Genomic DNA, 17,981 nt, shown 5'->3' with positions numbered 1-17,981 from the left:
TGGATATAGAATCTTGAAACTGGAATAATGTCTTAATTACAGACACCTATGGATATTTTTTGCACATGATAGGTAATAGTGCTTGGCCAAAACCTAATGAGAATTAGATAGTTTCATGTTCTTTAAATTTTTGGTGTTGAGGACCAAACCCAGGGCCTCACTATTACTAAGCTACACTCCTAGACAAATAACTTCATTTAAAACATTTTTGTAAATTTGATTGATGAGCAAAAGAATCTTAATTTGTATTACTGGCATTATTACTAAGACTAAATATTTTCAAATATTTCCTACCCAATTCATTTTATCTCCTACAAATCATCTTTTGTCTCTCCTAGAATCTTAGATTCTAGTACTAAAACAAGAAATTCTTCTCCCTTTTGATCTCACACTTGCTGACAGAGGTAGAAACTTATCCAATGTAAAATGCATCAGAAACAAATGAGGGCATACTGATAACATCATATATTTTATAGAAAACATATGATAAAGATCAACTCACTTTCTCATCTGTAACTATTCACCATGCATACTGGGTTGAATAGTCCCACCCCCAAATTCATGTCAACCTGGAACCTCAGATTGTGACTTTAGATGGAAATATATACATATAATTAATTTAGATGAGGTCATACTAGATGAGGGTGGAATCTAAATATAATGACTAGTGTTCCTATAGGAAAAGGAACCAATGAAAACCAAAGGGAAGAAGGCCATGTGAAGACAAAATAAACAAAAATGTAGCTGTGAGCTAAGCAATGCCAAGGACAGCCAGGAGCTTCCAGAAGCTAAAAAGACTCAAGGGATGATTTTTCCCTAGAGCATTCAGAGGTAGCACAGCCCTGCTAACATCTTGATTTCAGCCTTGTGAGAGAATAAATTTCTGTTGTCTTAAATAACACAATTTATAATACTTTGCTATGGTACCCTTAGGAAACTAATATACCATGCAAACCTCAGGAAAAAAATATTTTTAAAAAACCCTAAGATTCAAACATAACCTTTAATTATGCTTTAATTAATTTGCAATACATTCTTACTTGATAAATCCACAGGAACACATTCCACTGTGATATTTAACTGCCCAGGAATGATCTGCAATTTGGTCTTTTCTGGCCTAGGTATAAAGAAAGAATTTTTTTAGAATTTAAATTATGATGATTAAATGTATTGGTTATCCTATATCCAAATTTCATTCTTTAGGAATTCAGTTCTAACAATACATGACTCACATTCATCATTTTAAGAAATTGATAATTCATTTATTGCAGTAACACTTACTTTTTGTATTCTGAAAGCAGCTTGAGAAGGTCTTCATTAGAAAGCTTGCTACTATCCTGTTTATATAAAGGAGAAAATCTCCCTTCCAGATCGAGAGAGCCTTGAATGTCTTTGAAAATGGGTCTAAAACAGCAATTAAAAAGGATTTACTAAAAAATCTAAAAGTACTAATAAATCCAGATAGCCCGGGTAGGAATATAAAATAGAAAGTTATTGGTTTTCTCACAAAGTTAAACACACATCTTCTCTTCAGCAATTCCACTCCTAAGTATGTTTCCACATGCTATGTGAATGTTTTCAGATTTATTTGGTACAGTCCCAAATGGGCAACAAGCCAGATATTTATCAAGAACAGAATGGATAAGCAAATTACACTGCATTCATACCATCAGCTACTACTCAAAATAAATTTCCAATACATACAATATGGATAAATCTCAAAAATGCACTGAGTATAAGAAACCAAACACATACTGCATGATTCCATTTATATAAAAGCCTAGAATAGAAGAAAGTCATCTCCCACGATCATCAGATCATTGGTTGCCCAGAACAACCACTGATTAGTTGAGATGATCAGTAGGATGATTGACTGGACAGGGCCATGTGGACACTTTCTTTATCTTGATAGATATGTTCTTTATCTTGGTTGCAGTAGTGGTTACAACCATACACACTATGAACACTCATCAAGCTCAACATTTAACAGGTGTGCATTTTTTCAAAGGTAAACCATATCACCTTGAAGTTGAGAAAAGTTAAAGTAGAACTTGAATATAAATTTATATAGTTTACAATATACATGTATAGTTTTTTTCCCCCAGTTCCAGGGATGGAATCCAGGGCCTCACATGTGCTAGGCAAGCACTCTACCACTGAGCTACAAACCCAGTCCCTCTTCTACCATTTTTAAGAAGCAATTTTACTGCTAAAATGGGAAGTGATGTACCACCCAACAAACTGAAAAAAAATGTAGCCAAAACCATAATTCCCCCTGGTAGAACCTCTAAATATTTGGTTAAAGGCATTAACTTCTAAGTACACCTCCTTGATTTCCACTACACAGGGATTTATCATACACCTTTTAAATATACCAGCCAAGTCTTTAGAATGAATCCCTGCTACTGCTGACAACCAAAATGATTCAGGAAGGGAAACAGCACAATTCTTCATCAGAATTTGGGATCAAATCTCGTCTCTTTGATGATTTCAAAATGAATTTTTCTACTGGCAAAACGACACAGGCAGCTACTGCTACTGCCCAGAGGGGGGCAGTATTCCATAGTGGTCTGGAGTGGGCACTGAAGTTGGGTGCCCTGTGTTCAGATCCCTACTTTGCCACACGTTAGTGAACTTTGGCAAGGATTTCTTATTTTTATTTTACTTGTGTGCCTCAGTTTCTTCATCTCCAAGATGGGCACAACTATACCCCCATCTTAAGAAAATCTACATTTGGAACTGGAGTTGTGGCTTAGAATGCGAGAACTTTCCTATGGTGTGCAATGCCCTGGGTCCCATCGCCAGCACAGAAACACACAGAAACACACACACACAAACACACACACACACATACATTAAGCACTTAGATCAAAGAGTGCCTAGAATAGAGCTAACACTTAACTGTTAATAATAGCAGCAGCAATTGACTTTTCAGGCTTGAGCATTTTAAGTATGCTTATATTTACAAGCCACACTTCACATTCAAAATATCAACATAGGAGCTAGGGTTGTGGCTCAGTGGTAGAGCACTCACCTAGCACGTGCGAGGTGCTGGGTTTGATCCTCAGCACCACATAAAAAATAAATAAATAAAATAAAGGTGTTGTGTCCAACTACAACTAAAAAAAATTAAATAAATAAAATAAAAGTTTAAAACAAAAAAAAGAATACCAACACATGCCAACTTCTGCTACTCTGTCATTCACCTATCCTTGGCTATCTTTTCTCCTTTTTATTTATCTATTTAATTTTTGGTGAGGGTACCAAACAAAGATCATGGTACCTTTTCATCTACCAGCATATAATGCACTTTGAGACCTTCCCCAAAATGAAATGATTATAGCGACAGAAGAAGTAAATAACTTAGAATCTCCAATTCTTATGCTATTGCCCAGCATCCAATGAACATAATTGATTGAATTAGTCAGAACATGGTGCCCTTTCCCCAGAACTTCCAGTGAGTTGCACAGGCTGTAAGACAAACAAGCAAATGAACTAGTACTTCAAAGTGGAGAAAAACAAAAAACAAATTTTAAGTCATCACTGCATGTAGATTTGCAAGATTTAAATAAAATAATATAAACTACCATAACATAAGAGATATAGGTAATGCATGCTTCCAACTGCACTACCTCCAAAAGGTTGGCTGCATTTGTCACCAGGGAGCAAAAAAAATTATTAATTACACACTTGCACTTAATGACTACATTCTTTGCCTTCAAATGTTTAGTATGTTTTCCAGAATTATTCTATGATACTTTTCCAAATCATAAAATCTAGCCAACTCTGAAATAATGGCATATTGTACATAATTCATTACAATTTCTAGTTTCTGGAAAAAATTCCATCATTTTAGCAAATATGCTGCTCTTTTAAAATGCAATAAAATTAAGTGGTATCAGTTGGGTCAGTAACTGAAGCCAAAGAAAATTTCCCTGAAGTAAGATATATGAAAAAATGAGAGGGTCTCAGAAGGGGTCTTTGATGTACATCAAATTCCAACAGAAAGAAGTCTTACAACCCAAATGTCCTAATATAAAACTAGCCTGCCAAAAACAGACTGGTGAGTACTAGTAAGGACATTTGTCCTTGCCCTCACAGAGAGTATGAATAGAAGGGTCAGAATTAAATTTATACAAACCTGGCAGCCCAAGCAAAGGGCATTCTGTATTGTCCAAGGCGGCTACACACTTGCTTAGCTGTCCTGTGCACCTTCTGGGCTGTCTAAGGTCAAAAATAAGAAGATAGGCTCGAATTTGTTTAATCTGCTGTGGACTCGCCCAGGAAAATAGTCTCCCCAATTTACCAATATAAAAATCAAAAATTTAGAAAAGGTCACAAAAAAAGAATACCTTATATCAGCAACCCATTTTCCCAGACTGAAGTGTTAAAACTTCTAGGTTTTCAAGAGGTGGAAAGTGGGGATAGAGGGTGAAGTGCTGGGGAGTGATATTGGACAAATTATATTATTATATTGTGTATTGTGTGCATGTAATAATAAATCCTGTCAGTATGTACAGCTACCATGTACCAATAAAAATGCAGGGGCAAAAAAAAAAAAAAAAAACTAGAATAAAAGGTTTTATGTTTTCTCCTCAATGGTTTTGGTCACTATATCAGAAAATCAACAAAACAGATATAGGGTACAATTTGCACCAAAGAATCTACTGGCAAACTTGTAAGCAGTTTTAACGTGTATTTCCTTTCACACAAGAGGCAGATACTCATCATTCTTGGGAGTAATTTGTTCTGGATACAGTTGACCTTTCTACTCCAAAGATAAGGCACATGTGACCAAGAGTCAATGCAATTAGTCTATGGTCGCTGTTTGGTCAGGCAACGGGAGATGACATAGGAGATAAACTGTCTGAAAAGCCTAAACAGACTGTAAAATGCTGGCAAGATGCTTATCCTAGAATGCTAGTCTTTTATCTATAGTATCAAGACTTTTTTTCATGAATTAGTTACATATCTCCTCAGGATCTTCCAAATAGTTACCTGGATACACATGAAATGCCTTAAAATAAATTGATGATTGCTCAATATGCAGTAGCTGTAGTGTAGTGTAGTGTAGTGTAGTGTAGTGTAGTGTAATGAACTCAACCATAAACCCTTTCCCAGCTAGGCCTCAGTTTTCTCATTTATGAGAGGATGGGATTAGATTGATGACTTCCAAACATTTGGATGTCATGGATAATAATATATCGGGTTGCCACCTTTACTGTGGTCACTTAAAGACATTTAGCAAAACAAACAGTAAAAAAGTCCCTGTCAGGCTGGAGTTGTGGCTCAGTGGTAGAGCACTTGCCTAGCATGTGTGAGGCACTGGGTTTGATCCTCAGCACCACATAAAAATAAATAAATAAAATAAAGGTATTGTGTCCATCTACAACTAAAACATATTAAAAAAAAACTCCCTGTGGCTTCATATGCTAATACATCATGAAAGAAATATATAACACTGAAAAAATAAGAAGGGCAAAGATTTCAAAATAAAGGACATTCCTTTGTTAAATATGCCGAACCTCACGAAACCTCCATCTGTTCTCATTGCATCACAGACAGGCGTGAATCTGGGTACGAACTGGCATTGGGGCACTACAGGATTAGGTCTTTTTTTCTCTCCCAGCTCTGACTTCCCAGGGCTATCTGTAAATCCGCAAGTAAGGAAAAAGTGGCTATTTCCAAAGATACCATGTCACTTAGCAGATGTGGTCTAAGAGCCTGTAGCTCTTCTTTTGATAAGCAAGCAGAAACCAGATTGTCATGTTAACAGAACATAAATAATAAAGAGGGTGCATGTTCAACCTTTACCATACATATTCACATAGTATAAAATATTTTCAGAATACATAGCATTCTCAGAGAAAATGATTTTTCTTCTAGAGGGGTCAATGATAAGGTCGTTTAAAATAGCATTAAAAGGTAAATTCTACATTAAGCTACAATGTTCATAAGTGATCTTTATAAATACCTTTACTGGATCTGAATTTTTGATGTAGGGTTCTGCACAGTGTGTAATGTTTCCCTGCAGCACCTTTTCGACTCTCGCAACTAGAAAAATTTCAGGATGTGGATTCGTCACTGAGAAAATTCCCTGAAAAAAAAATTACTTCTGTTAAGACTTTTATGTAACATTATATTTATGGCTGTTTGTTTGGTGAATAAGTCCAAGTAGTGTGTTTAGTATAGGATGTTGAAATTCAACATAGGATCATGTCCAGAATTCCAGAAATAGGTAGCACTTCTTTTCGTACAGATTTCAAAGTTCTCAATGTTTTTTTCAAAATGAATTTTATATTTTGTTGCCAACTTCACATGTATTAAGTCCTAAAGTATAGATGTCACTATCACTGCCTAGCTGCTTATACTTGGCTGTGTTTTCAAGGTGAATTCTTAGATCTAATAAATATGATGTGCATTAATTGGCTTAACTAGTATTGTGCTCAAATAATGTGTATTTTTCAAGTGGAACTAGACATGCACTTTTAAATGTCATTGCATGTAGCTCCAGAACAATTAGTTCACACTTAATTCATGTGAACTACAGCTTAGAAGGTAGAAAATACTTTGCTGCTCTGCCTAATATAAAACTAAACCACCCTACAGAAAACATTCCTTTGTTACAGTTGAAAAACTCTGGTGATTTCAATGTAAAAGGAGAAAACAAGATACAAAACTTGTTTTGTCCCTGTACATTTTATTTAAGGTTACTAGTGCAGATGCAACTAAAGTTGCATGTTTTCACTGAATGCATGTGGAACAGCTATGTAATCCCCTGTCTAGTTTGGCTCCTTTCAAATAAAAACCCTCTGAATAGTGTTATTAGTTGGTTATGTAGAACATCACACAAATGAATTTGAGTGGAAAAAAATCCATCACTGGGTCTCTACAAAGTTTTATTTTTCTATTTGGTATATACCAACTTTGCTAATAAAGAGCTTTCCAGTTTTAAAAGCATTTCAGACACATTATCTCATTTGTTCTAGACAGCCTCTGAGGTAGACATGGCAGAATAGAAAATTGAGAGTAAAAGGATAACAATTCCTCCAAAGAGCAGGAACCAGCCTAGGTAATGGCTGATTCAGCTTAAAATTTTCAAGCAGCAAGAATGAAATAAAGTGGTTAAAATTTGCTCAAAGGTCAAATTTCTTGGTTTCAAATTCTGGCTTCAACATTTATAGGATGAAGTAACACATCTTTTTTAAGTCTCAGGTTTCTTGTCTGTGAAATGGGAATGATGAAAATAATAGTGATTTCATAAACTTTTCATATGGATTAAATAAAATAATGTACATTAGGTGCCTGGTATTACTAGGGTAGCGCAACAAAGTGTGTCAAGGTCACAGAACTTGGCTTCTGGTACTGCCAGCAACATGCTGCTCGAGCTGTAAGCTGGAGCTGGCAGATTGCCTGAGCTGCCCCTGCAGAAGGTATGCTGAGCAGTATACCTTGAAGGTAATTTACTTTCCTTTTAAGAGAGGTCAGTATCACTATGTTGCTCAAGCTGGCCGGAACCCTGGGCTCAAGTGATCCTCCTGCCTTGATCTCCCAAGGAGCTGGGACTACAGGCAGGTGCCACTACACCCAGCTAAGCAAATCTAAAGTTAATTTCCACATAATGGTGCTAGATGTTTTTTGTGCTGTCTCATTCAGTCTTCGTAAAAATATTTGAATGCAGGCATTACAATATACATGTTTTATGCATCAAAAAAAATAGACGATCAGAGAACTTTATGAAGTAGGTGGGTGTGGACTACAACCCATGCTGTACTGCCTCTCACCTGCATGCATTGTACATTGCACATGATGAGGCTGAATTAAAATAGTAACACTCATTATTGCTATAGCTGACATTTACTAAATACCTATTGTTCCCCATTCCTGGTAGTCTAGGCATTTTTCCCATACTGATGCCAGAAACAAATATTATCATTTTAAGAGGTTTGATAATTGATAAAAGCATGCCAGTTGCTTTTGCTGTTACTGCTACTCCTAGCAGCCACATTGTACTGTTAAGCACTAAGCACTTTCTGAGGGCAGCACACCTTATCTGAGCTTTGCATCAGCCCTTGGAGGCAGGCATTAGCATTACCTCCATTTTATAGATAAGGATACTGAGCCATAACAATGTACACTTTTCAATGGACCAGGGACTCCAATGTTGCGGGGGCACTCTCTGGGGACAGTTTTTGCCTTTCCTTTTATTAGTTTCTACCTTCCCCTGTCCTCAGAATGCAGAACGTAGCCAGAGAAAGCCCAGGAATCCCACCCGGGTTGGGAGTCTGGCTCTGTAGGACAAAGCCTCTGGCCCAGCCCTATTTTCCCACCAAAGAAACATGGATATGTTCCCCACTTCACTAGCCCCTCCTTCTAGAGAACAGATCAGATCCTCCTACCCCAGCTCCCCCACCCCACCCCCGCACACTAAACAGCCCCCAGGTCATGGCAGGGCATGTGATGGTATTATGTATTTGAGCATTTAATTACATTCTGTCCAATAAATATTATTGACTGAGTTTTTCCAAACAGATCTAGGTTCCAATCCTAGGTTCACCAGTGCTAGCTATATAATGGTGGGCAGCTTATTTAACCTTACTGAGTTTTGGTCTTCTCATCTGTAAAATAGCAATCATTACACCATTTTATGAGACTGTTTTGATTATATGAGACACTGATGGAAAAGGCCGGCACCACAAAAATATGAGGAAAATGTTGAGGCTGGGTGAAGTGACAATGCCTATACTTCCAACTACTTGGGAGGCTGAGGTAGAAAGACTGCTTAAGCCCAGGAGTTCAAGACCATGGGGTAGGGAGCGGGTGGCAAAAAAAAAAAAAAAAAAAAAAAAGACGAGCCTGGGCAACACAGTGAGTCCCCATCTCAAACAACAACAAAATGTTACTTTTCTTCTTGACCTAGGCTGCAAGTTGGATGACATCTGAGCCACAAATTAAACTTCTTATAATAAATATATAGCTGAGTATGTTCAAAAAATACAGTAAATTTATCATCAGCTTTAAAAAGACTTAATGGTATCATGCAGGAAATTTTGAACATATAATTCAATAGCAGATTCCTAAATACTTATAACACTGTAATGGCTCGATTTTTGCATTAGAAATAACTTCCATTGTAGTACAATGCTTATATGGATGGCAACAAATGGTCTGAGGAACAAACTTAGGGGTCATCAGGGGAACAATTTGGAGGAAAGCTACCACAGATCCATAGCCCCATAGCACATGTAAAGAAAACTAGAAACAATTTGGTAACCTATAGCAAAAAGCATAATCTTTAATCCTGAAAATCCCAATGCTTGGAACATTTTCTAAAGAGACAATTCAACAGCTGGATATGGTGGCACATCTGTAATCTCAGCATCTTAGGAAACTGAGGCAGGTGGATTGCAAATTAAAAGCCAGCCTCAGCAATTTAGCAACACCCTAAGAAACTCAGTGAGATATTGTGCCCATGTATAACTAAAAGAATATTTTTTAAAAACTTGGGAAAAAAGGGGCTGGGATTGTGGCTCAGCAGTAGAGTGCTTCCCTAGCATGGGCAGGGCCTGGGTTTGATCCTCAGCACCACATAAAAATTTTAAAAAGTACTGTGCTGTGTCCATCCACACCTAAAAAATAAATTTTAAGAAAATGGGGGATAAAAGGCTGGGGATGTTGCTCAGTGGTTAAGTGCCCCTAAATCCCTGGTACCAAGGGGGTAGGGTTCAACAAATGAATTAAGATGTATGCGCAAAGATGTTCAATGCTGCATTCTAATACCAAAAAATTAGAAATATCCTAACTAGCTAAATCAAAGGAATACCAGGTTATCCTTTAAAATGAATGTGACTAATCTATAGATATGGATATAGGATAACAAACATGACATTAAGTGAACACAGTAAATGTAAAACAGCCTAAATATGATGCAATTTTTATAAGAGTATATACAATATGTATGTATTTATAAAAATACAACAAAGATGTCTGGAAAGACATTTACTAAAATGTTAATAGTTACTATCGATGGGTGCTAATTTTTACTTTCTTTATATTCCTTGTATTGCTTGAATTTCCATGTAAGAATGTACTTATTTTTATAATCAGAAAAAAAGAACATTTTATTTTGGGAAAAATCAATCTCCTTAGGATGTGAGCAGCTTTTGTTCATATACCTCTTCCCACTTTACTTCAATGCCATGATCTCATTTCCTTTCAGCTCCAAAAGTCTAGAGGGCAGACTGTCCATTCTGCTCCAACTAAATTCTGTGGCCTCCTGTCTGGTCAGAGGTCAGAATGCCAAAGAACTGCTAGGTTCTTTCTGAAAGGGATTCTTTACTCCAGACAGAACACAAGAGAAGATCATTACAGCTGTGACATTCCAGTTTCCTCCCACTGCTTTTCAAGCAGAGTCCCTGTATAAAGAGATTTTATGCTCCATTAAAGCTACCTACTCATTAATGGATAAAGAAGTAGGAATAGGACAGCTAATTCAGGGTCAATTTCTCAAAAAAAATTGTCTTGTTCAGGTGTGTGTGTGTGTGTGTGTGCACGCGTGCGCGTGTGTGTATGTCTGTCTATATTTGCATTCTATCTCACAAAATACTTTGAGTCTCATATCATGGTTCCACTGATAATATGACTTTGCCAAACTGTTATTAACGAGTCCACTGTTTTCCATTTTCCCCCAGTCACCAGAAAAATAAGATGTTATAAAAGATACAATGCCATAAAAACAAACATTGGTCTGAAACCACGAAATAATGCAGTAATATTTGTTTCTTCCTCTAAAAGTGCTACCAAGGCTAAAGATCACTCTTTACCTGCTTTATGTAGCGTAACTGAGACTCAGCAATTCCATGAATGAAAGACTCTGGTGAAGAGCCCTTTGGGTTGCCATCACTGGCCAGTTGGGCTGAAGTGCCCCACAGCATTTCACGGACAGATAGAGGGTTGAGATCTATGTGAAAGTCAGCTGAAATCTTACAATTGTTCTTTACATCAAATAAGGCAAGATTGATAAAAAAGGGCTCGACCTGGGAACAGAAACAGTTACATTTTAAAATTAAGACTTTTGGGGGGAATAAAGTTAGGAGAGTAGAGTTGGGAGAGAGACATAAATTACAAGATAACTTTTTATTCCTCCAGTTTCTTGGATAACAGTTCCTTTCTGAGATCAACATTTAGCTAAAATTGCCTTATGGCTTACCTTCATAAAAAGCATTCTAAAATAACAGGTTTTGTCAAATTTTAACTTTTGTGGGGTATAAATAATTCCACAAGTTATGAATTTGAAAAAAAGATGAGTAAAAATCAAAAGCTACATTCTAAACAACTTATTCCATGAATAAAATTTAATTTTCTACACATTTAATTAAACTACCTCCAAAATAATGCTGATCTTATAGAGTAGAAATAAGTCTTCCCTTCTGTTACAACTTACTGGACTATACATTTCATAGGAGCTAGTATCAGTCAACATCAAATTACTCAACTAAAGCTTTGCCCCATCAGCAGTTTTGGAAGACATGATTCCTCTCTACAGATGGCATTTGAAAGCTGGTCACAAAGAGAAATTTCATGCCAGATGGCATAAACATTAACTCTTTACACACAGAAAAGTGTTCTGGTACATTTCAGCCACTTTGTAAGATAATCAATCATCACTCTTGATATATTTTTAGAACTAGAAACCAAAAATAAAGATGAACATAAAACAGTCTCTTTCAAGATTTTTAGTTTCAAGTATTTCTGAACAACACAAATGATCTATAACACCTATTAATTAGAATTTTCTCTGCAGACCAAAATCAATCTTGTTCTATAGACTAGTAAGTGAGCCTGGCAGGCTGCACAGCATCTGTATTCCATGGCTTTGGGGATACTTATTCATTTCTCTAAACCAATTTCACAGAAGAAATTCTATTTCCTAATAGAATTCCCAAATTTGAGGATGGTGCAGGATCTAGGGATTGTCTCTCTAAAAAGTCAAGAGCTTTCTCTGTCTGTTCTTCTGAGTAGGTAAGAGTTTCATGAATCCTCTCAAGAATATATCCATACTTTGGGAAAAGAAAGAGATATATAAAATTCTTACATGTCAAATTTCTCATAATGTATAGTAATGAAATTTTCATCCAGTAAATTAGTTCTCAGTTACAAAAAAGGGACATTTCTTTTTTTATTTTTTAGTTGTAAATGGACATAATATCTTTATGTTATTTGTTTATTTTTATGTGGCGCTGAGGATCAAACCCAGTGTCCCACACATGGCTAGGCAAGCACTCTACTACCAAAAGGGAAATAAAAGGAAAAGTCATACATACATTTGTGGGTGGTCCTTTTGCGTTGTCTCCAATTTGACCCAAGATATTGAAAGTTAAATCATGGCAATTTACCAGGAAACGCTTGTTACACTTTTCTTCAAATGGCTTTATGTCAGGTTCAATTCCTGAGAAGTCCAACCTCTACAAAACAGTAGTATGAATAATTTTTTAAAAGGATGGGTTTCATATAAATATAGACTGATATGGATTCAGATTAAATAGCAAAAGTGGCATAATCCAACAATTCTTTATTTGAATCTTTAAATTTTTTTTCACTCAACAAGACTATGTGAAGGTCTTACACTAAAGTTCAAATACTGATGGAGAAATCCTAGAGGGACATGATGAGATTCTCATCTAAGGCAATGAACAAGTCTCCTCTCACACTTCTGACATACTCTCCTATCATTTTGTACTCCACACTTTTCTTAATCACATTGACCTCCTTGGTTATTTTTCCAGAACACCAAGCTCACTCATAACCAGGGCCTTTGCATTGTTCTTCTGTAAGGAACCTTCTCCCCGAAGAGAGCTGCATGGCTTATTCCCTCATGTCTTCCAAGTCTCCAATCAATTGACACTTCCAGAGAGCTTCCCTAATGCCCTACAGAAAATTGCACACTCCCTCAAAGTCTATGCTCTCTTTCTCTGATTTATCTAATATTATTTTTTATTTATATAGTTGTTAATTCACCTTCTCCATATGTGTTCTAGGATGGTAGAAATTTTCTTTCTTTTATGAGCTCAGCAGGAGGCAAAAATTATAGGAATGGATATGGGAGGCAATAAGAATAATATAATGCTGGCTGATTGAAGGTGGTGGGGATTAGGCAGAGATAGATGTTATGAACTTTGTTGTGAAATACAAATCAAAGGCAGACTTTGGGGGAAGGTGACTGGATACTGATGAGTTCTATCGGGGATATATTAGGTTTGAGGTGAAATTAGTAGGTGGCTAGAAAACTAAGAAAGGTCTGGGTTGAAAGTCTGGATTTGAGAGTTAGTGGCATGTAGGGTGAGAAGCAGACAAGGCTGGAACCCCAAAGACCACCTATGTTCAAATGATTAACAGTGAGAGAGGCGTCTGCTTAGGAAAATGATAAACACTGAGCTCAGCTTCTAACAGAGCTGGGAGATATACCCTGGCTTGCCAAACTGAAATATTTTTTTTTAATTATTGGTATTTCAAAATACACACAAGTTTAAAATAAAAGATATCAGGAGTCAAGGATCTTCTCTCAGTAGGGGAGGAATCTGTCCCTCCTTAAAGAAACTCCTAGAAACCTCTCAGCTCTTAAGGCTCAGTCAATCTAAGTTCATCTGTCCATTCTGAAGGAACTGATTTATATCTTATTCACAAATGGGAAAAAAGGTACAGATTGTGGAATAATTTACTATACTTTCAGTAAGGCTATAGATATGGTAGGCAGGAAATGACTGCATGAATTTGAGCAGGGTATGTTGCCAGTACAAAAAACCTCAAGCCAAGAAACATACGAATTTTTCTCAATTACTCAAGTAATCCAAGCCAAAATGGGCATTATGCCTAAAGAATCTTGGATAATTATAACTATTCTAACCTAACTTGGATCACCATCAAAATCCACCTTAAAAGGCCTAATATATAATGTTTATACCTGAAAGCGTGATTTTTTTTTCCTCCTGGGCCTATTTATCTACAAAAGGAATACAAATGTGTGGGACTAGACAGCTCCCTCTTGAAACTTATCTGCGAAACCAGCAGAGGCAAGTCATTGCCATGGAGATCAATTCTAATTTCCGCCCATTTATCTGCTCTCCTTTCTGTCTTACTCACACAGTGGAATGTGAGGAGAAACTGGACCAAAGTGTCCCAGCCCCCAAATCCTTTCCTTTCTGAGGCCTGTGACTGCAAATGTTGAGACATATGGCCTTCCCTGATAGTTCAAAGTTTGAGCCACCACCTTCAATCAGCCAGCATTTCTTGATTCTCTAAGATTACTAGTTAAAAAAAAATGTGTCTCTCCATGCTGAATTATGGCTAAGAGAGAAGGCTGAAATTATGGGATGGCACTTCACTTAGAAAAGGTACTTGACACATACAACCACATGGGTTACTCTGTGGCAAGACTGCCTTCTATAATCAACATTAAATTCAATTTTTTTTTGCTTGAAGCGCCATCATAATTGTGAATGTTTCTCTCACTATGGCTCACTGATAAACAACCAAAACATAAAATCAGTTTGGTTTCATGACCACAAAAACACTACACCACAAATTTTCAAAGATACAAGATTTAGTTTCAACCACAGTCAATTGCCTCCTTTGTATACAAAGACAGAGCCTGACATGTCCAATTAGAGCCCAATCATTGAGGAGAAATCAAAGGCTCAGATATTCTTAGGACAAGTACATTTCTGAATGAATATCTTAGAAATGACATTCCTAAGCCCTGGTATACTCTTACTTTCAAAAAACTAGGTAATTAACACTAAAGCAATATAATAGGTGGAAAAGGGAAAATAAAATATTTAAAAAAAAAACAATTTAACTTTTTCATGTAGTATTTTTATTAAAGAAAACTCTTTGCTTTATTTATAAACTAAACATTTTCCCATTTCATACCTAATAAAAAGACTTTAATTAGAAAACTATATGAAGCAACAATAATATCATTTTTCCCCAAACTGTTTTATATTTTCATGTTATATTTTCACTGAGAAAAACATTAATGCTTATATACTACTTTTCTATTTCAAACAAAATTGAACTAATTAAAAATATCCTATAGAAAACTACAAAAGAGGGGCTGGGGCTGTAGCTCATTGGTAGAGTGCCTGCCTCACATCTGAGAGGCACTGGGTTCGATCCTCAGCATCACATAAAAATAAATAAAAATATTGTGTCAAACTACAACTAAAGAAATATTAAAAAAAGAAAAGAGGGGCTGGAGTTATAGCTCAGTGGTAAAGCATCTGCCTCGACACTGGGTTCGATCCTCAGCACTGCATAAAAATAAAGATATTGTGTGTTCATCTACAATTAAAAAATATTTTTAAAAAAAGAAAAAGAAAAGTACAAAAGAAAACCAAGAACATTCACCCCAAATAATTTCATATTCTCATGAAATATTTTTTACTACAAACACCATTCATAATACTTATATAATGTAGACTTTGTCCATTTAAACAAATCAAAGATTTAATTTAAAAATATCATGTAATTAAATATTTATATCTGATGAATATAAATATTTTAATATATTTTTTAGTTGTAGGTGGACACGATGCCTTTATTTTATTTATTTTATTTTTATGTAGTGCTGAGGATCAACCCATTGCTTCACATGTGCTAGGCAAGTGCTCTGCCACTGAGCTACAATCTCAGGCCGAATATAAATATCTTACTCCAAAAATTTCCTAATTCTAATAAATGAGATTAAAATACACATAACCTGCACTGTCATGCTTCACCGACTACTTAAAATTTGATTAAGCCAGACATGAAAATACCCCAATTTAATGTGTCCACATCAAATGTGAAAATCAATTGTCATTTGATTTGGTATTCTCTATACTGTAGGTATTCACTGTCACAAAAATCACAATTCTACTTAATGAGTTAAAAGAGCTCTGAAATAATCTTTTAAGGGTTATTAATTTATCCATGTTAAGGAATAAGGTGATGTGAAAAGAATTTGGAAATTGAGAAATATATATACATTTGCAATATATGACAGTCCTCTTGAGCTAGGAGTCAATTTTAAGCTACATGTTCAAAGGGAACAAGACAAATATAAAACAATCTATAGTCACCACTGGCGAAAAAAAAAAGGCAATGATTTAACCATTTTACAGATGTTATTTATAAGCAACAATTCTGGGACTCAAGAAATATATCAATAATACCTGAACCTCCGAATCAAAAGAAAAGAGATTCTGTCTTCCATCTCCTCTACTGAGTTTGTTTAGCTGTTCTGTTTCTCTTCCATACTAAAATTTAAAAATATGCATGTAATATTAGTTCATTAATGTCCTTCAAAATAGTACTGATACAGCTCAAAAATATTCCATTCTTACTTTCCATTTAATTAATATGAATAAAGTATGATTGCTTAGCTAGGAGAGATGTATCACCATCACTATGACCCACACTTAGCTACAGATCTGCTTCTTTTACTTTCTATGAGCTTCTCCATAATACCAATAATATGGTTCATTCCATAATTCACATAAAAAGAAATCCAAGAGACTTTGAATGCATAAGAGAAACAAATGAGAAATCACAATATTTTACATATCCACAGTGTTAGCTATGAAATATTATATACAATTCTGATTGCATCACGTTAGCAAACATAATGGGCTGTACAGACTCGAGAAAGCACACAATTATAATCTACAGAACCACAGAAAGCTAAGGTCAAGGGATCCTGAGTATACTGCTAGACTTTTGAGAAACAGTTTTGAAGTTTAAGAGTAGATTTAAATTGCCAAAAAAGAAACTTCTGAAATTGTTTGAATCAGCAATTGAGGAAGAGGAATGAGTACAAAATACACATAGGGTTGACAAGCATTTAAATGTATAAATGAGTCCTAGCTTTCTTACTTTCTTCTTTTTTCATTATTTATTATTATTATTATTACTATTATTGTTGTTGTTGTTGTTATTATTAGTAATATTAATGATACTAGGTGGTGAACATAAGGGTGCTTTACCCTGAGCTACATCCTCAGCCCTTTGTTTTTTCTTTTGTGTGTGTGTGTGTTTTCTTGTTTTGTTTTTTATTTTTATTTTGAGAAAGGTTCTCTAAATTGCCCAGGCTGGTCTTGATCAAGTGATCCTCCGATTACAGGTGTGTGCCACCAAGCACAACCTAACTTTCTGTTGTATTATATAGAAAGTCCACAGAGAAAAGTGTGTATATGTGTGTGTGTGTGTGTGTGTATGTGTGTATGAAATGTGTGAGAGTGTGTGTTTGTATGTATGATAATCAACTCTATAATTTAAAACTAGTCCATTTCAAATTCCCAAAGGGAGAAAAAAATTAAAAATTAATAACATGATGTGTTAAGCTAGGCACAGTGGCACATGCCAAAATCCCAGCAACTCAGGAGATTGAGGTAGGAGGATCACAAGTTCCAGGCCAGACTCAGCATTTAGCAAGGTCCTAAGCAACTTAGTGAGACCCTGTCTCAAAACAAAAAAATAAAAAGGGGCTAGGGATGAGGTTCAGTGGTTAAGCACCCCTGGGTTCAATCCCAGATAACCCCCCAAAAAAAGATGTTAACAAAGTCTTTATCTGATGAAATTATTCATAGACATATTTACTTATAAAGAATATATACTTTTCACATGAAATGAATACATATAATTTATCAGATTAAATATCATGTGTATGATGTACATCATTAACCCCTTGAAAGAAGAATATTTTAGGAATGACATATAGTAATGGAATTGAATGTATCACACAGAGTACCACACAGTATATAAAATGATTGAAGGGGGTTGGAGTTGTGACTCAGTGGTAGAGTGCTCACTTAGCATGTGCGAGGCACTGGGTTCGATCCTCAGCACCACATAAAAATAAATAAGTAAAATAAAGGTATTGGGTCCAACTACATCTAAAAAATAAAAATATTTAAAAATAAGATATTCTTAAAAGAAACTTGGAA

The 17,981-nt window shown here is 35.7% G+C and overlaps 1 protein-coding gene across 3 annotated transcripts in view; it reads right to left on the bottom strand.

Annotated features, from left to right (window-relative positions):
- Dock11 (dedicator of cytokinesis 11) overlaps positions 1–17,981 on the bottom strand; it is a 186,108-nt gene that overhangs the window by 97,511 nt on the left and 70,616 nt on the right. For all 3 annotated transcript variants that reach the window (XM_046420911.2, XM_046420908.2, XM_046420910.2), the window contains exons 10-16: positions 16,212–16,295; positions 12,324–12,464; positions 10,824–11,036; positions 5,975–6,097; positions 4,142–4,224; positions 1,282–1,404; positions 1,041–1,117 (exon numbers count right to left, since the gene is read on the bottom strand). In XM_046420911.2, coding sequence (XP_046276867.1) covers positions 1,041–1,117; positions 1,282–1,404; positions 4,142–4,224; positions 5,975–6,097; positions 10,824–11,036; positions 12,324–12,464; positions 16,212–16,295 — 844 coding nt within the window. The remainder of the gene's footprint in view (positions 1–1,040; positions 1,118–1,281; positions 1,405–4,141; positions 4,225–5,974; positions 6,098–10,823; positions 11,037–12,323; positions 12,465–16,211; positions 16,296–17,981) is intronic.

This window comes from Marmota monax, unplaced genomic scaffold (genome assembly GCF_021218885.2).
Source record: "Marmota monax isolate L192 unplaced genomic scaffold, Marmota_monax_Labrador192_F-V1.1 WCK01_AAM20220418_F8-fsc00155, whole genome shotgun sequence".
In the NCBI taxonomy this organism is placed as follows: domain Eukaryota; kingdom Metazoa; phylum Chordata; class Mammalia; order Rodentia; family Sciuridae; genus Marmota; species Marmota monax.
Note: the sequence above shows the minus strand (reverse complement) of the source record. Positions and strands in the feature narration are given on the sequence as shown.